This window comes from Hyperolius riggenbachi, chromosome 1 (genome assembly GCF_040937935.1).
Source record: "Hyperolius riggenbachi isolate aHypRig1 chromosome 1, aHypRig1.pri, whole genome shotgun sequence".
NCBI lineage: Eukaryota > Metazoa > Chordata > Amphibia > Anura > Hyperoliidae > Hyperolius > Hyperolius riggenbachi.
This window is the reverse complement of record NC_090646.1, coordinates 324,251,603-324,271,987: the sequence shown is the minus strand read 5'-3', so window position 1 is coordinate 324,271,987 and position 20,385 is coordinate 324,251,603. Positions and strand designations below refer to the sequence as shown.

At 44.0% G+C, this 20,385-nt stretch overlaps 1 protein-coding gene across 4 annotated transcripts in view; it reads right to left on the bottom strand.

The window, feature by feature from the left end:
* MKNK2 (MAPK interacting serine/threonine kinase 2) overlaps positions 1–20,385 on the bottom strand; it is a 444,163-nt gene that overhangs the window by 366,038 nt on the left and 57,740 nt on the right. For 3 of the 4 annotated variants that reach the window (XM_068233849.1, XM_068233848.1, XM_068233850.1), the window contains exon 3: positions 17,186–17,273. The exons of the other annotated variant lie outside the window; for it this stretch is intronic. In XM_068233849.1, the coding sequence (XP_068089950.1) occupies positions 17,186–17,273 (88 nt within the window). The remainder of the gene's footprint in view (positions 1–17,185; positions 17,274–20,385) is intronic. 4 annotated transcript variants of the gene reach the window in all.

The window sequence follows — 20,385 nt, the reverse complement described above, 5'->3', positions numbered from 1 at the left end:
AATCCCCAAAATATCAGATACTGCGGAAGGCTGAGACAAAAAAAGGAAAAGGACCTGGTAGGGAAGCAGAGGAAGGCCCTGGAATAGACTCAGCAGGTAGAGGTATAAAAGATTCTTTGAATTTATCTAAAGTTTCCTGCAACTTAACATTCACAGAATCCATAACTCCCTTCTAAATGTTTTAAGTCTCAGAAGCTACCAATGCCTCTATGCAGGACGGACATGCATTCCTAGGGGCTTCAAGAGGCATTTTAATGCTACAAAAACCACATCTCTTATACTTTTTCTCTGGAGCAGGCGCTGTAGCAGAAGATTTGGGCTCAAATATAAACACAAATATAGGATCCTGAGCCTTACCTTTAAATATATGAATCACAGCATAAAGATCTTTCAAGTGGAGGACTTACCCCACCAGAGGCCGATGTTTGTGGCTGTGGCTGGCTAGGAAGTTTTGCAGCTGCTGCTGAGGCTTCCATCTCACTATGCTGTGATCTCGGAGGACGCCAGGAACACGCTGCTTAATCTCCTGATCCTCCTAAATACCTCCCCTTCTATCCCTTGTACCACCGCTAGCGTCTGACGTCACTGCTATACAAAATACACAGCCGGCGTTATCGATCTAGAAAGACCGCATGTAGAGCGCCTCACCTTTCTCCATCAGCGCTCTGCACCCCGCAATGGAAAGAGGAAGGCCCAGACAACAATCCTCCGGAAATCACCTTACCCTCTGGTAAGGTCTATAAAATAATAAAACAGGAGCCGCTTTTCCGAAGGTGTTTCAGAATCAGAATTTATTATCGCCAAGTACAACGGTGGATTGTACCCGGAATTGGTTTTGGCACATACAGGGTCGTTGGTGAAGAGACAAGAAATAGCATACAGTTAAGCATGGCACATACATAGACGTGGGACAAGCATACATAGGACAACATTACAGCTGTGCGTACAATTAAGCAGAGTGCAGCATCACATGCAGTCAAGCATGGGTCATACGTATAAACAATAAAAGCAAAAATAAAAAGCAGTACAGAGCATTACAGCATACACGTACAGTTAGCGTAATACAAACATAGCAAAGCATACATTGATAGCAGGAACAGAAAAGAGTGGGACTGGAGAAGCAGCCTGAGAGCTGTTATGAGCGCTGCCATTTTCGGCACTAGACGCTACACAGCGACACGCTCCCAACAAGACAGGTGCTCCGATTTGTCCACGAAAGTAGAGAGAAGGAAACTGAGAAAGCAACTGAGAAAGCTGAGGGGCATCATGATGGAGGCGGACAGCAGAGTTCTCTTGGACCAGGTTGCCAGAGGAGCAGCACTCCCGATTTTGAGTCCGCCCGGCTGGGCAATGAGGGCGCAGACACAGTGGGGGCCCTGTGGGGCCAGGGTGCACCCGGGGGCACCCCTGGGTGGTGGATGTGGGGCCCGGGGGCACCCCGGCTGGGCAGCAGTGGTGGACAGGCCAGGGAGGTCTACCTTTGGTGGTGGCAGGACACCGATGCCCAGATGCGGCAGCGAGCTCCACTGTGAGGGGAGCAGCACCATCTCCGTCACCCCAGGTGTGACCAAGGTGGTATGGTGATTCCAGCCTGAGGCGTTTCAGGGGGCCCTGGGGGCGATGCCGGCCTGGGGTGCTTCAGATGGAGGCAGGCTGCGAGGCATACTGGCAATCTGAAGGGCCTGGAGGAGAGGAGCTCCACATGGGTGGCCGAGCAGGCTGGAGGCCGGTGGTGGAGATCGAAGGTGGCCAGCCGATGGTGAGCCCTCCCCAGCTGCTGCGGCCAGGCTGATGGCAAAGCAGGGTGCAGCAGGCAGCTGAAGCATCATCCGGAAGAGCAGTGGTATTCCTCTTCTGTGGCAGCTGTGGGAGCACTGCAGGCAGCGGCATCAGCGATGGAGCAGCTCCGTTCCTGCAGTGGCTGAGGTGGCGACGGAGATCAGGCCTCCTCTATGACCATGTGCTCCGCTCTGGCGTCCTGGGCTCCCAGGCGACGGGCGCAGCCTGGCGGACCACGTGGGAGGGCCGGAGCAACCCAAGCGATGGACTGAGGCGGGTGTCTGGTCCGGGGATGGGGCGATGGTGAGGCAGGCCGGACAAGTCCTCATCAGCGGCAGGACACGGCGCCGCCGGTGCATCCCTCCCGCGCAGCTTCGGAGGCAGCATAAACAGTGAGCAATGCTCGGCCGCATGTGCTCTTCCTGCCCCTCCGGCTGCGATAGCCCCTACCGGGGCCCAAAACCTATGCCTCCTCACTCTGCTCGGCAGCCTGCGATGCCCGCCCGCTCCCCAGATAGATAGGGGAGATCGGGTGAATGCAGCAAGGGTGGATTAGGGAAAATATAAAGAAAAAGTCCGGAGCCCTGTGGCCGTGGCGTCCGAGTCCGGCGCCATCTTGAATCCACTGGAGGGAAACAGATGAACTGAGGAGCGAGGGAGGGCGGGGGCCTTTTAATCTTTTCTTGATTGATGGTTTCCTCAGATCCGGGGGTGGGACCGGATCTCCTGTTGTGTCGGATGACGGTTAGAGAAATTAGGCTTATATGTGAGTATATACAGTAAATGGAGATGTTGTATTCCTTTACTGTGCTTCAACAAACACCTTTTTTTTAGGGGGGGGGGGAAATGTAGCTAGACAACCTGTAGTGAGGGGTATAAGGAGGCGGTCATATTTATTTCCGTTTAAACAATACCAGTTGCCTGGCAGTCCTGCTGATGTCTTGGTCTGCAGTAGTGTCTGAAGAACACACCTGAAACAAGCATTCAGCTAACCTTGTCAGATTTTTGTCACCCATGGTTCACCATGAGCTTGCTGGTTAGTCTGTACCTCTGGGTGTTTCAAGTCCTACTCCATAGCGCCACATTAATCAATGCCACGCACTGATGAGGATCAGTCAGTCCGAAACAGTCTGCATGTTGGATTATTTTGGCTCTGTACTATTAACAAGTTGACATCGCACACCAGCGGATCTGGGGGTGTGTTTAGCTTTTAAGGGCAACAATGGTTGATTTGCATATTTCAGCAGTGATGCACTGGGAGACATCTTGTGCTCACACCGACCTGAGTTATCACAAACACTTCCTGTATAAAGAAAGCAAACTTTTGTTTACCATCGTTTTCTGTCAAGAGACATACAGTGGTTTGCAAAAAGTATTCAGCCCCCTTGAAGTTTTCCACATTTTGTCATATTACTGCCACAAACAAATTTATTTTATTGGAATTCCACATAAAAGACCAATACAAAGTGGTGTACACGTGAGAAGTGGAACGAAAATCATACATGATTCCAAACATTTTTTACAAATGAATAACTGCAAAGTGGGGTGTGCGTAATTATTCAGCCCCCTTTGTTCTGAGTGCAGTCAGTTGCCCATAGACATTGCCTGATGAGTGCTAATGACTAAATACAGTGCACCTGTGTGTAATCTAATGTCAATACAAATACAGCTGCTCTTTGAGGGCCTCAGAGGTTGTCTAAGAGAATATTGGGAGCAACAACACCATGAAGTCCAAAGAACACACCAGACAGGTCAAGGATAAAGATAGAGAAATTTAAAGCGGGCTTAGGCTACAAAAAGATTTACAAAGTCTTGAACATCCCATGGAGCACTGTTCAAGCGATCATTCAGAAATGGAAGGAGTATGGCACAACTGTAAACCTGCCAAGACAAGGTCATCCACCTAAAGTCACAGGCCGAACAAGGAGAGCGCTGATCAGAAATGCAGTCAAGAGGCCCATGGTGACTCTGGACGAGCTGCAGAGATCTACAGCTCAGGTGGGGCAATCTGTCCATAGGACAACTATTAGTCCTGCACTGCACAAAGTTGGCCTTTATGGAAGAGTGGCAAGAAGAAAGCCATTGTTAACAGAGAAAAGCATAAGAAGTCCCGTTTGCAGTTTACCACAAGCCATGTGGGGGACACAGCAAACATGTGGAAGAAGGTGCTCTGGTCAGATGAGACCAAAATGGAACTTTTTGGCCAAAATGCAAAACGCTATGTGTGGCGGAAAACTAACACTACACATCGCTCTGAACACACTATCCCCACTGTCAAATATGGTCGTGGCAGCATCATGCTCTTGGGGTGCTTCTCTTCCGCAGGGACAGGGAAGCTGGTCAGAGTTGATGGGAAGCTGGGTGGAGCTAAATACAGGGCAATCTTGGAAGAAAACCTCTTGGAGACTGCAAAAGACTTGAGACTGGGGCAGAGGTTCACCTTCCAGCAGGACAACGACCCTAAACATAAAGCCAGGGCAACAATGGAATGGTTTAAAACAAAACATTTCTATGTGTTAGAATGACTCAGTCAAAGTCCAGATCTAAATCCAATCGAGAATCTGTGGCAAGATCTGAAAACTGCTGTTCACAAACGCTGTCCATCTAATTTGACTGAGCTGGAGCGGTTTTGCAAAGAGGAATGGGCAAGGATTTCAGTCTCTAGATGTGCAAAGCTGGTAGAGACATACCCTAAAAGACTGGCAGCTGTAATTGCAGCAAAAGGTGGTTCTACAAAGTATTGACTCAGGGGGCCGAATAACACCCCACTTTGCAGTTATTTATTTGTAAAAAATGTTTGGAATGATGTACGATTTTCGATCCACTTCTCACATGTACACCACTTTGTATTGATCTTTCACGTGGAATTCCAATAAAATTGATGCATGTTTGTGGCAGTAATGTGACAAAATGTGGAAAACTTCAAAGGGGCCAAATATTTTTGCCATATTTGACAGTGGGGATAGTGTGTTCAGAGTGATGTGCAGTGTTAGCTTTCCGCCACACATAGCGTTTTGCATTTTGGCCAAAAAGTTCCATTTTGGTCTAATCTGACCAGAGCACCTTCTTCCACATGGTTGCTGTGTCTCCCACATGGCTTGTGGCAAACTGCAAACGGGACTTCTTATGCTTTTCTGTAAACAATGGCTTTCTTCTTGCTGGTCTTCCATAAAGGCCAACTTTGTACAGTGCATGACATAAGGTAGCCATACACTGGTCGATTTGCCATCAGATTCGACCAACAGATAGATCCCTCTCTGATCGAATCTGATCAGAGAGGGATCGTATGGCTACCTTTACTGCAAACAGATTGTGAACCGATTTCAGCCTGAAACCGTTCACAATCTGTTGTGGTGGTGGTGCTGCTGCCGCCGCTCCCCCTCCCCCCCCCCCCCCGCATACATTACCTGCTCCGCCGGCGCGAGTCCTCCCGGCCACCACTGCTCTGTCTGCGCTCTGGTCTCCAGGTCCGGCATGCTTTGCTTCTTCCTGCCCGGCAGGAAGTTTAAACAGTAGAGCGCCCTCTACTGTTTAAACTTCCTGCTGGGCAGGAGGAACTGAAGCATGCCGGAGACCAGCGCAGACACGGAGCAGCGGTGACCGGGGGTAGTCGCGCCGGCGGAGCAGGTAATGTATTGCCGCTCTATTGCGTCGGTCGTTGGGCAATCGAACGCCGCTAGCGACGCTCTCCCTACCCGCGGGCGATCGACGGTAATTTTCCGCACAGAGCGATCGACGGGATCGGACAAAATGGATCGAAATTCGGCGTGTAGCGCGAACGATTGGCAGCAGATTCGATCCCAGTGATCGAATCTGCTGTTGAAACGGCGGCAAATCGGGCCAGTGCATGCCCAGCTTAATACAGAGCTGTAGATCTCTGCAGCTCGTCCAGAGTCACCATGGGCCTCTTGACTGTATTTCTGATCAGCGCTCTCCTTGTTCGGCCTGTGAGTTTAGGTGGATGGCCTTGTCTTGGTAGGTTTACAGTTGTGCCATACTCCTTCCATTTCTGAATGACCGCTTGAACAGTGCTCCGTGGGATGTTCAAGGCTTTGGAAATCTTTTTGTAGCCTAAGCCTGCTTTAAATTTCTCAATAACTTGATCCCTGACCGGTCTTGTGTGTTCTTTGGACTTCACAGTGTTGTTGCTCCCAATATTCTCTTAGACAACCTCTGAGGCCCTCACAGAGCAGCTGTATTTGTACTGACATCAGATTACACACAGGTGCACTCTATTTAGTCATTAGCACTCATCAGGCAATGTCTATAGGCAACTGACTGCACTTTTTTATTTGTAAAAAATGTTTGGAAACATGTATGATTTTCATTCCACTTCTCATGTGTACATCACTTTGTGTTGGTCTTTCTTGTGGAATTCCAATAAAATTGATTCAGGTTTGTGGCAGTAATATGACAAAATGTGGAAAACACATACATATATATAGATATATATATATATATATATAGAGATAGAGAGAGAGAGAGAGAGAGAGAGAGAGAGAGAGAGAGAGAGAGAGAGAGAGAGAGAGAGAGAGAGAGAGAGAGACTATTATTAATCTAAATATTAATAATCAATACCTAGAATCAGTCCTAAAGAAAGAAATTATTGTTAAACCCTATATAATATAATTTAAATACTTTAAAATATAGTTAAAAAGCTGGATTCTGCAGTGAAAGTTTCAAAATACATTAGCTGTTTTCCACAAAGTTGTTTAGACTATGATTGTTCTTTGGAATGTGGAATGTCAATATAAGTTCCAAGGTTTTTGTATTGTCCCGTATTTAGGACAAATGATGCCACGGCGGTTTCATAGTCTTATAAAATTAATATTATTAATACAGATTGTTATTACATGATGAAATGATGACCTCTGTCGGTGGAATTATTACATTTATTTGTTCATAAAGAAAGGCAAATATATGGAAAATGATTTTATATTATTAAGATTTAATATGCAATTATTTCTTATATGATTAACTGTTTTAAGAAGAATTATATAATAAGCTTTATATTTAAATAAGTACATTAGAATCCCTGTATGTTTCAATAAGCCCTAAATTGCTGAAGACTCTCAAAGGTCTGTGTTAGTGTCAATTTGACCAAGCTTATGTCTGGGAAAGTACCGAGACATTCCAACTTAATTAGCAGAGAACACTTTATCAGAAAAGCGTCATGCATGACATTTAGTCTCAATGTCTGGGGCAAAAAAGTCAACCAGCAGACAAGATGGCTGGTGATGTCCATTTTTAATCAACTGTGTCAGAAATGACCTAATCAGAATTTATCAACAATTATATTATGATTTAGGTATTCAAACATGATAAAGCATTGATGCATGGAAGCTTTAGCCAATCAGAACCTGGGATTCAGGGAAATTCCAGATTAGGCAGCCATATTGCATTAAATCCCTATAAAAGTAGGAGCTGAAAGCTCATAGTTTGCAGAAGCCCAACAATCTCCTGAGAAGACACATGAGGCAGAAGCTACCTTTCCACACGTGGTTCTAGATGCTGAAGAGATGACAGAGAAGGAGTAATATGCTTAATATTCTGGTGATTTACTTTATTAATTGTTCAGCATTAAGTTCGGTTTAAGATGTTAGCAAGAAGTTTTTTTAGAAGCCATTTTTTATGCCATTTCTTTAAGAAGATTACTACATGTTTTACACAGCTACTAGATACACAGCTATTGATACAGATGAGACTACTTTTGATCTTATTCTACATAACACAACTTTTATATTATTTTTGGAATGTACTTAGAAGATTGATGATCGCTTGGCTCTAAAGCCTTGATGAGATGGAATACTGTTAGAAGGAAACACTACTTGGAACTGTTCATATTTTGTATATATGCTGTATGATCAGCAAATACAATTTTTTATATAAAATCATATACTGAGTGCTCTGATTCATTTCAAGGTATACTGTCAATCTATAATTACTGTTATAGAGGGTTCAGACCCCACTATGCCGGATTTATATGATTGCTAACTCAGTAAAGGACTAGCCCTTAAAGCGTTGCCATCATGAAATAGGCAAGAAACGCTCAGGTTTTTGACACTGGGAAATTGAAGTTACTCGTAACTGAACCAACCAAGAGGGATGCTCTGCTTGATTTGGTCATTTCAAATAGACCCGATATTAGATCTAATGTGCAAGTTCGAGAACACTTCAAAATAAGTGACTCTAATGTACTAACATATGACCTACTAAAAAGAGTTGTAACTAAGGGACAACTAAAACTATCAATTTTAAAAAGGCTAACTCTAAGAAGCTTCATGACTATAGTAGAATGCACATACCTTTTATTGGAATAAAAATTCTAGATTTTAAAAAGAAAAAAACAATTGGGGGGGGGTCTGATAAAGAATACTGTGTTGGACATGATTAAAGAGGTCCTCTCTCACAAGCACGCTCAATTTTTATGAAGTGGTGAAATAAAACTTTTAGATGTTGGGAAAGGAATAGATGTGTAGGGAATGTAACAAAAACTGCAAAAAAAAGTAATCAGACTTGCAAAACTGGAAACTGAAGGAAAAAAAAAAGTGGCTAGTGATATAAAGTCAAATCTCAAAAAGTTTTACAAATACAGTACAGACCAAAAGTTTGGACACACCGTATCTTTCAAAGAGTTTTCTTTATTTTCATGACTATGACAATTGTAGATTCACACTGAAGGCATCCAAAGCTTACAATTACTCTTGTACAGCAGGAGACATTGGCAGCGCTTCCAAACAGAGGCTGCACCCGAATTGACTACCTGCAATAGATGTGCAGAGCTCCACAATTGTGGACTAAAATACACAACATGCATTCAAAACAGGTACAGCAAAGGAGGACGTTAGCTTCAGTATAAATAATATGTGCACAAATTATTCCCTACTAGACTTCCCCACGGCGGTGACGGGTCCTCTCAGGGAAGACCTACCGCTAGTCTAACGATAAAAGTTGCAGCCTATGAGCGCTGTCATTTATTTGAGGTTTGATTACAATAACGCTTACCTGGTAATTGGGTTTCCACATAGCCTCCACGACAGGGCCACCGGGAGATTGGACCGCCCATCCCTGGGACAAGAAGAACCGACAAGTTTAAATAGCCACCTCCTACCACCAGTGCTTTGACTTTCACCACATAAGGGTAGGAGACTTACCGTTTGAGTTGTGGGTGGGTTAACCCACCTGTCATGGAGGCTACGTGGAAACCCAATTATCAGGTAAAAGTAAAAGCTTCCACTTGCCTCCACGCCAGGCCCACCAGGAGATATACAATATTACCTCCCTCATTGTGGGACAACTGTAGACAGTATTTTACGACCAAAACCCAAGTCCTGATTACTTGGTAGATCCAAATGATAAAGCTTCATGAATGTATCATAAGAGGCTCATGTGGCAAATTTGAAGAAGAGAGGCAGAATCCTTTTCTGCCCCAGAAGAGGAGACAGCCCCAGTGGAAAGCGTTATCATGCTCTCAGGAGCTGGCTTCCCTGCCATTTCATATGCTGTGTTAAAGCATATTTTAACCAATAACTGAGTGTACTTTTAGACAACCTCTTTCCGGGTACCCGAAAACTGAATAATCCACTTCCTTCCTCCATGCAGAAGTTATGATTATATAAACCATAATTTTCTTCCTCACATCCAGTGAGCTGATTCTTTTTCCCCTTTCATGTGAGGAATTGGAGCAAAAGGAAGGGTTGAATTTTTTCTGCTCCTTGCGGAAATCAGACATAACTTTTAAAGTTAAAAAGAGTGCAGTAAAACAATATTTCTATCCTCCAGGATAGACATGAATGGTCGTTCCATGTTTAAGGCCTGTATGTCTCCAATATACCTGGCCACAGTTATCGCCACCAAACCCTATTTTAAGGATTTGGTCCTTAATGGAACTTTATGGAATGGAACTGAATAATAAAGTTTTGAACTAAATTCAGATTTCAAGGTAGTACAGTAGGTTTCTTCACCACTGACTTTGCTTTTCCCGCCTTATTAAATCTTCATTTAGTACACACCCACAACTGCTAACTGCACTTTAACCTCCTCAGCGGTATGGACAAATATATCCGTCCATCACTGCCGGAGGTCGCCGCTCAGGCCCTGCTGGGCCGATTTTTACAAAATAAAAAGCAGCACACGCAGCCGGCACTTTGCCAGCCGCGTGTGCAGCCTGATCGCCGTCGCTCTGCGGCGATCCGCCGCGAGCAGCGGCGAAAGAGGGTCCCCCCAGCCGCCCGAGCCCTGCGCAGCCGGAACAAAAGTTCCGGCCAGCGCTAATAGCTGGATCGGAGGCGGCTGACGTCAGGACGTCGGCTGACGTCCCTCCGCTCGTCGCTATGGCGACGATATAAGCAAAACAAGAAAGGCTGCTCATTGCGGCCTTCCTTGTTTATGCTGGGCGCCGGAGGCGATCGGAAGAACGCCTCCGGAGCGCCCTCTAGTGGGCTTTCATGCAGCCAACTTTCAGTTGGCTGCATGAAACAGTTTTTTTTTTATTTAAAAAAAACCCTCCCGCAGCCTCCCTGGCGATCTTAATAGAACGCCAGGGAGGTTAAGGGCCTGTACACACTGCTGCGCTTGCGCTGTGCTTTTCAAATCGCATGCGCTTTTTAATCGTAAGGTCTTTTGAAAAATAATGAAAATCGTGAAGACCTGTACACACTGGAGCAATGCGCTTTTACTATTCTCATAAAGGCTTGCGATTTAAAAATCGCATGCGATTTTAAAAGCGCAGCAGTGTGTACAGGCCCTAAGGGTGTAGAATGTTGACCTATACCTAGACTTTTCTGAAGGAAGTCTAGAAAACATTCATATTTCTGAAGAACCATCGTTCTTCCAACTGGTTTCCACTAAAACAGCATCTGCGCACAAGGCTGTGCGAAAAAAATCTTCACAGGAGAGCCATCATAAGTGTCCCACCACATGCATAGTGTGTGGTTCATATGTAATGTAATGCATCAAAAATTCTACGGCCTTTTCGCCCTGTAGTTTACAATGTGAATTTGTGATCTTGCGCACAGGCACTGACATGGTTAAATCCACAGCAATTCAAATGTGGTTTCTTCGCATAAAGTTGAATGCGCAATCGTTTGCGCAATTTCTGCAACGAATTTGCAATGTACTAGTGGAAACGCAACCTGAAGAAAATTGCTTAGGTGACAGAGTCTCTAGCATGCAACAAATTGTTCTGATGGACCTTTGTTTATTAACGAGCACTGTTCAAAAAGTCACGTCATATGAAGGGGATCAGTACCTGCCACTATGTAAAAAGTTTTTAACTCTTTACTTCAACATAAAAGAGCAGCTGTACAGCAATAGCTCTGCTGTTTTAGACAAATATCAGCCTTTGTTCATGCTGAGTAAAACACACCTTCAGATACAGACAGTCCACCGAGTATGGCCCATCTGCCCCTGCTTCAAAAGATCATTCAAGATCTGCAGGATCAAAGGCTTTCATAACATGGTAGGATAACAGCAGAACCAACATATTTTAGCCAGTCTGGCATAAACAGAATTATAGTGGCCTGATCCTCCATCACTTTTTGAAGTACCTTTTCTAATAAATTCATTGGAGAAAAGGTGTATGCTCTCTGCAGGCCCAAGTGCAGCAGATAGCATTATCCCAAGCAGCAATACAGGTAACTGCAAATAGTCAAACAAATCTGTTCAGACACCAAATGCTAGGAAATTATTTGTCATTTAACCAAACTGCTAGAACATTTCCTCTGGGGTAAACTCCTTTCAAGGAGAGAAACTCTTCTTCTGTCCAGCAGAATATCTAGAGCTAGGCAGATTAGCTCTAGAGCTGTTGCGGACCGCAGCGCGTAAAAAATATGTGTTGCCGCATTCCGCATGCGTAGATATGTGGCAACTCGTATCTTTGTACACGTTGCGGTCCGCAACAGCGCTAATTGCAGTAGGGAATGCGTCCAATAGTACGCATGGCGGCAGGCCGACTGGTGAGTCGTCAAAAACAAAACTAAGTGACAGCGGGGGACCGGAGGATTCCAGATCGGCTCCGAGGGCACAGAACTGCTGCAGGGGGCTGGTAATAGCCCCAGGTAAGTGAAACTCTTTACCCCCCGTTCAGTTAAGGTTCCCTTTAAGAGTGATGTGCAGTGTTAGTTTTTCGCCACACATAGCGCTTTGCATTTTGGCCAAAAAGTTCCATTTTGGTCTCATCTGACCAGAGCACCTTCTTCCACATGGTTGCTGTGTCCCCCACATGGCTTGTGGCAAACTGCAAACGGGACTTCTTATGCTTTCTGTTAACAATGCCTTTCTTCTTGCCACTCTTCCATAAAGAAAAAAAGTCAAATATACCAGCACACCGTATTCCATGAAGAAAAACGCTCTTTTATTGAGCCATTATATCCACAAAGATATAGGGTAGGGTATCTTTGTGGATATAATGGCTCAATAAAAGAGCGTTTTTCTTCATGGAATACGGTGTGCTGGTATATTTGACTTTTTTTGAAGCTGTATTGGCAAAGCCTATGCCATAATACCAAGCACCCGACCTCTTTTGGAATATGGTGTGCCCACGCACAATCCCCTTTTGACTCTTCCATAAAGGCCAACTTTGTACAGTGCATGACTATAAGTTGTCCTATGGACAGAGTCTCCCACCTGAGCTGTAGATCTCTGCAGCTCGTCCAGAGTCACCATGGGCCTCGACTGCATTTCTGATCAGTGCTCTCCTTGTTTGGCCTGTGAGTTTAGGTGGACAGCCTTGTCTTGGTAGGTTTACAGTTGTGCCATACTCCTTCCATTTCTGAATGATCGCTTGAACAGTGCTCCGTGGGATGTTCAAGGCTTTGGAAATCTTTTTGTAGCCTAAGCCTGCTTTACATTTCTCAGTAAATTGATCCCTGACCTGTCTTGTGTGTTCTTTGGACTTCACGGTGTTGTTGCTCCCAATATTCTCTTAGACAACCTCTGAGGCCCTCACAGAGCAGCTGTATTTGTACTGACATTAGATTACACACAGGTGCACTCTATTTAGTCATTAGCACTCATCAGGCAATGTCTATAGGCAACTGACTGCACTCAGATCAAAGGGGGCCGAATAATTATGCACACACCACTTTGCAGTTATTTGTAAAAAAATGTTTGGAATCATGTATGATTTTCGTTCCACTTCTCATGTGTACACCAATTTGTGTTGGTCTTTCATGTGGAATTCCAATAAAATTGATTCATGTTTGTGGCAGTAATGAGACAAAATGTGGAAAACTTCAAGGGGGCTGAATACTTTTGCAACCCACTGTAGAGAGAGTGACCAGGGGTGGACTGCAAGTCCCCCCTTGTTTGTTTAAATAAACCACAGACATTTGTCCGGTTTCTCAGAACCATCATATTTCTGTTTTGCAACAGATTCTCCTATTTCTGGAGAGTCCTCCCGATTACCAGTATATTTCTGAGATGCAAGGAAAATTATTGCCTTAGTGAAGGCCACTTGTCACATAAGTGATTGTGAACAGATGCGCCCCCTAGAGGCTTGTATTGGTCATAATAACTAATGGATTTTGATATATCCATGTTACTCTTCTCTGCAGATTTGGTTGGGAAGTTCACCAATTTAGGGAGAATGTCACTGGATCTGACAACCAGATTGTTTTCTTTTATCTGCATATCTTGGCATGAGAAAGCAAATGCCTATTTGCATGAGCAATGTCTCGTGATTAGCCAATTAGGCCAAATTTGCAAAGCCAGATTTGACAGGTTTAACTTGGTGCATGATGCACACATTGTAGGAAAATACTCTGTATATTGCCCAAGCTACAGCTGGGATACAGGATGAAAAAATTTCCCCAGGAGATACATCTTATCTTACTGTGACAGATGTTGCTCACATCATTGCATTCCAGCGGTTCTGGAGGTGTGTTTAGCTTCTAAGGCTACAATGGTTAATTTGCATATATTCAGCAGTGATGCCCTGGGAGACAGCTCAAGCTCACTCCAACCTGAATTATCGCAAATTATTTCTATTTTAAGAAAGCAAACTTTTGTTTTTCTGCTCCCAGCAATGTATGTGTACTTTCAATTTGAGAATCAACATTCTTTATCGGCAAACAAGAGATCTGTCGAGTCACAACTAGTGACCTACCCAGATAACTCTATTTCAGATATCTGCAGATTCAGAATCTTTCCTAAAGTGCTTCAGCTTTGTAAGACACTGAATATCTTAGGAGCGTCCTTCCTTTTTGCATCTTATCAGAAGATAGTCTAGAAAATAGCTAGAAAAAAAATATTCTGCATTCATAGAAAAGACCAAAATTACTTATGGTAATGTCTTTTCCAGGAGTCGGAAGCACAGCAACCCAGAAACGTGCCTCCCTCCAAATTGGACAGGAAGCTAGTTAAAAGATTAGCATAATCAGTAGGCAGGTAGGGTATATAACTTCAGTACATTCATACCTCTTCAGTCATAAAAAAAGATTACACCACACGGACGGAATGGCGCTGAACAAATATTTGTTGTACCAACTCCACAGCCCTGTCACAGACAGTTTTAAAGAAAAAAATCCAAATAACCTAAATGGAGAATCCTTGAGATTTCCAGAGAAGCCTTTAGTAAACTAGTACCAAGGCTAAAGGTCCATACCCACGACAAGATTTCATCTGTCAAAATGACACATGAATGATCATTTCAATAGACATTGGGCTCTACTCACAAAACTAACTTTTCAGCACATTTAAAAGCAAAATAATCACTAAAAGTTGTTCCTGATAAACTTCATTTAAATATGACTTTTCTTACCTTAATTATATTTTTGCTCTTTGGGTGCTTACAAAAGTAACTATAAGGAACCTGCCTGTTACTGATGGTGTTTCCGCCGAGACCCAGGCGGAATCCGTCACTTCCAGGTCTCGGCACTTGTTCCCCGCTGATGACGCTGCTGCTGAAACACAGGCTGCACATTCTGATAGGCGGAGGGGCGCGTTCCCAGTACACCCTCCGCAGATGCAAACAATAGTCAGCTGACAGCGCAGTGTCAGCTGACACCTAGGTAGGTGCACCGCTGTGCGATTGTATGTGCGGATTGTGGCTGGCCACTGATTGGATGAAAGTTATATTTAAACCTGCAGAGTGCTCCCAGTCATTGCCCGTGATAAGCATAGCTGTTGTTAGTTGCTGGGTGCGCACTCACATTGTTGTATTATTGGATCTCAACCCTTGGCTTGTATTTGACCATTCTTGTCTGCTGTTATTAACCCTTGCTTTGATTCCTGGGTGCTCTAGACTGCTGCCTGGACCGACCTCTGCCTGTTACTTGATACCCTTGCCTGCCACCTGGACTGACCTCTGCCTGTTAACTGGATACTCTTGCATGCTACCTCGACTGACCATTGCTTGTTACTGGGGTTCCCACGTTTTAGCGTCTTCTTCGCTGTTGGGAAGGTTGTTTGTACGCCTGGTAGGCTCAGGCGTCCCCAGTATATTTCTGATTCTTATCTGGTTTTCCTCGCCTGATTGAGCCACGCAGAATTGGGTATCTTGGCCTGATGAAGGGCATATACATATTTACACAGCCCGAAACGAACATGTGTCGTTGCCTTGAAAACTAATACCCGTTATAACTGCAACTGTTTACCAAGCTAAACCAGATATCGCTTTTTTGTCTTTGGCTCTAAGAGGACCCACTATCTGATATTTAAGAACTGTGCTCTTATATATTTTCTATTTTTGGATACACTTTTTTGTATATGTGTCAATAAAGTTTTTTTATAAGGAAATTTTTGTAATTTTGAGATTGCATTTCTATATGAGTCCTTTTCTAAAAGCAATATACATTGCTTGTTACTGGACACTCTAGTATACTTGAACTAATCCTTGCCTGTTACTTGAATAACCTTGCATGTGGACCTTGCATGAACTCTCATATATTGCCTGGATCATTCACTGCCTGTTAAATAACCTTGCATATGGACCTTGCATGGACTCTCTCCTATATTGCCTGGAAGGATCCTGTTCCTGATACATCTGTCATTACTGGCAATCAATGCTGAGGGCCTCATCCTCCAAGGTAATAGCCCTGTGTGATACTGTGTTACTTGCCTCAGTGGGGTTCTGGTGGGTTATTGTCCTCTCTACTTCAGTCTGTATGCCTTGAACGCTAAGACCTGGAGTAACGGTAGTCAGGAGACAAATAACTTGTCCTGTTCATGCGGGGGCTTGTCTATAGGTGAAGACAGTGGGCTGGGCTCAGAGCCGTGGCAATAGATTGGGGCATAGAGACTGATTGGGGACATAACCTGTCAGGCCTTACAGTAATATAGATAAGGTGAAAACCGAGAAAAACAGGTGAAAAAGCTTTCTGTATCATGCCCAATGTGTAACTATCTTTTAAAGAAAAAGTGGTATATGACGGTTACAGATGGCCAATGTGCGACGATGTTCGTGTATTTTGAAAGACAGTCATGATGGATGAAATTGGATCAATTTGCTCAAAGCCCTAATGTGTACAAGTCTTTAAATGATCTTTCCACTAACGTCCCCTGCATCCTTCTTTTAGCAATCTTATCGTTGGCAATCTACTTGCGCCCTATTGCTATTGGCCACATCCCATCGCTAAACATCTTACATAAAGATCATGGAAACTTTATTCGTCGGCAGTTTTCAACAATGCAGTCTTTATGTGGGTACTTAACATACAGTCACTGATTTCTCCATACTAAACCCTAAATATTCAAAAGTAAACATGTCTTTTTTTAAAGGCTGCCATACACTAGTCGATTGCCAACAGCTCGACCAACAAATAGATCCCGCTTTGATCGAATCTGATCAGAGAGGGGCCTATTGGCTGCCCATACACTGAAAACAGATTTTGAATTGAGTCACAACCTGTGGAACTGCCACCCTTGCACCCCCAGGCAGCCGCAATACATCACCTGTCCGCCGGCCCCGGGTCCACGCAGTCTCTCACTTCTTCCAGCGTCCTCCTCCGTCTCCTCTTCACTTCCTGCCCCGTCCTGTGACAAGCAAAAGTTCAAACAATAGAGCACCCTCTACTGTTTGAACTTTGCCTTCTCACAGGATGGGACAGGAAGTGAAGATGGAGAAGATGCCCGAAGTAGTGAGAGACTGCGGGGACCCAGGGACTTGCGCTGGCAAACAGGTGATGTATTGCTGCGTCGGTCGTCGCTACATCGAATGCCGCTAACAACGCTCTCCAGACCCACCGGCGATTGAGCTAAATTTTCTGCCTGGACGATCTCGGTCAACATCTGCGTTAACGTTTTCACAGCAGATTCGATCACAGTGATCGAATCTGCTGCATTCGACAGGAAATCATCGTAGTGTATGGGTACCCTTACAAACAAAAGTTCTTCAAACCAGCCTTTCCTCCTAGTTTTCTGACCAACAACGCTTTTCCTTCCATGCAATAGCATACAATATATTTACCGGGACGTGAAGAGCACTCAAAACTGAATACAGGCTCCAAGTTCCTAGACTCTTCTCCACAATCTTCTGTCTCGAAAGGATTTTGACCCTGGAACAAAACAAGATCTTATTTAACCACAAAAGATCAATCCCATCACAATGCTCCATCAATATAGATGCAAATCAATATACTGTGCAGTACAATGCCCTTTACTAGCACAACACCCTTGTAATTACACCTACCCAAAAAATAAATGACTTGCAATAACATCCAGTGGGTCAAAAGTTAGAGATTCATTGTATAATATACGTACACTCACCTAAAGTATTATTAAGAACACCCGTTCAAATTTCTCATAAATGCAGTTATCTAAACAACCAATCACATGGCAGTTGATTCAATGCATTTAGGGGTGTGGTCCTGGTCAAGACAATCTCCTGAACTCCAAACTGAAGGTCAGAATGAGAGAGAAAGGCGATTTAAGCAATTCTCAGCGTGGCATGGTTATTTGTGCCAGACAGGCCGGTCTGAGTATTTCACAATCTGCTCAGTTACTGGGATTTTCCTGTACAACCATTTCTAGGGTTTACAAAGAATGGTGTGAAAAGGGAAAAACATCCAGTCCTGTGGGCGAAAATGCCTTGTTGATGCTAGAGGTCAGAGGAGAATGGGCCAACTGATTCAAGCTGATAGAAGAGCAATGTTGACTGAAATAACCACTCGTTACAACCGAGGTATGCAGCAAAGCATTTGTGAAGCCACAACATGCACAACCTTGAGGCAGATGGGCTACAACAGTAGAAGAGCCGACCGGGTACCACTCATCTCCACTACAAATAGGAAAAGGAGGCTTCAATTTGCACGAGCTCACCAAAATTGGACAGATGAAGACTGGAAACATGTTGCCTGGTCTGATGAGTCTCGATAGAGTCAGAATTTTGCGCAAACAGAATGAGAACATGGATCCATCATGCCTTGTTACCACTGTGCAGGCTGGTGGTGTAATGGTGTGGGGGATGTTTTCTTGACAAACTTTAGGCCCCTTAGTGCCAAATGGGCATCGTTTAAATGCCACAGGATACCTGAGCATTGTTTCTGACCATGTCCATCCCTTCATGACCACCATGTACCCATCCTCTCATGGCTACTTCCAGCAGAATAATGCACCATGTCACAAAGCTCGAATCATTTAAAATTGGTTTCTTGAACGGGACAATGAGTTCACTGTACTAAAATGGCCCCCACAGTCACCAGATCTCAACCCAATAGAGCATATTTGGGATGTGATGGAATGGGAGTTTCGTGCCCTGGATGTGCATCCAACAAATCTCCAACTGCAAGATGCTATCCTATCAATATGGGCCATTTCTAAACAATGCTTTCCGCATCTTGTTGAATCAATGCCATGTAGAATTAGGCAGTTTTGAAGGCGAAAGAGGGGCGCACACCGTATTAGTATAGATATAGAGAGACTATATACAGTGGCTTGCAAAAGTTTTCCACCAGGCAGGTCAGGGATAAGGGATAAGAAATTTAAAACCGGCTTAGGCTACAAAAAGATTTACAAAGCTTTGAACATCCCATGGAGCACTGTTCAAGCGATCATTCAGAAATGGGAGTATGGCACAACTGTAAACCTGCCAAGACAAGGCCATCCACCTAAAGTCACAGGCCAAACAAGGAGAGCGCTGATCAGAAATGCAGTCAAGAGGCCCATGGTGACTCTGGACGAGCTGCAGAGATCTACAGCTCAGGTGGGGCAATCTGTCCTTAGGACAACTATTAGTCGTGCACTGCACAAAGTTGGCCTTTATGGAAGAGTGGCAAGAAGAAAGCATTGTTAACAGAGAAAAGCATAAGAAGTCCCGTTTGCAGTTTGCCACAAGCCATGTGGGGGACACAGCAAACATGTGGAAGAAGGTGCTCTGGTCAGATGAGACCAAAATGGAACTTTTGGGCCAAAATGCAAAACGCTATGTGTGGTGGAAAACTAACACTGCACATCACTCTGAACACACCATCCCCACTGTCAAATATGGTGGTGGCAGCATCATGCTCGGGGGGGCGCTTCTCTTCAGCAGGGACAGGGAAGCTGGTCAGAGTTGATGGAATATGGATTGAGCCAAATACACGGCAATCTTGAAAGAAAACCTCTTGGAGTCTGCAAAAGACTTGAGACTGGGGTGGAGGTTCACCTTCCAGCAGGACAACGACCCTAAAACATAAAGCCAGGGCAACAATGGAATGGTTTAAAACAAAACATATCCATGTGTTAGAATGGCCCAGTCAAAGTCCAGATCTAAATCCAATCGAGAATCTGTGGCAAGATCTGAAAACTGCTGTTCACAAACGCTGTCTATCTAATCTGACTGAGTTGGAGCTGTTTTGCAAAGAACAATGGGCAAGGATTTCAGTCTCTAGATGTGCAAAGCTGGTAGAGACATACCCTAAAAGACTGTCAGCTGTAATTGCAGCAAAAGGTGGTTCTATAAAGTATTGACTCAGGGGGCTGAATAATAATGCACACACCACTTTGCAGTTATTTGTAAAAAAATGTTTGTAATCATGTATGATTTTCGGTCCACTTCTCACATGTACACCACTTTGTATTGGTCTATCACGTGGAATTCCAATTCAATTGATTCATGTTTGTGGCAGTAATATGACAAAATGTGGAAAACTTCAAGGGGGCTGAATACTTTTGCAAGCCACTGTATATAATATAATTATATATATAAACACACACAGGTGCACTCTATTTAGTCATTAGCACTCATCAGGCAATGTCTATAGGCAACTGACTGCACTCAGATCAAAGGGGGCCGAATAATTATGCACACACCACTTTGCAGTTATTTGTAAAAAATGTTTCGAATCATGTATGATTTTCGTTCCACTTCTCATGTGTACACCACTTTGTATTGGTCTTTCATGTGGAATTCCCCAAAAAATGATTCATGTTTGTGGTAGTAATGTGGAAAACTTAAAGTGGGCTGAATACTTTTGCAACCCACTGTACAGGGGGTGCAGAATTATTAGGCAAGTTTTATTTTTGAGGAATAATTTTATTATTGAACAACAACCATGTTCTCAATGAACCCAAAAAACTCATTAATATCAAAGCTGAATATTTCTGAAAGTAGTTTTTAGTTTGTTTTTAGTTTTAGCTATTTTAGGGGGATATCTGTGTGTGCAAGTGACTATTAATGTGCTTAATTAT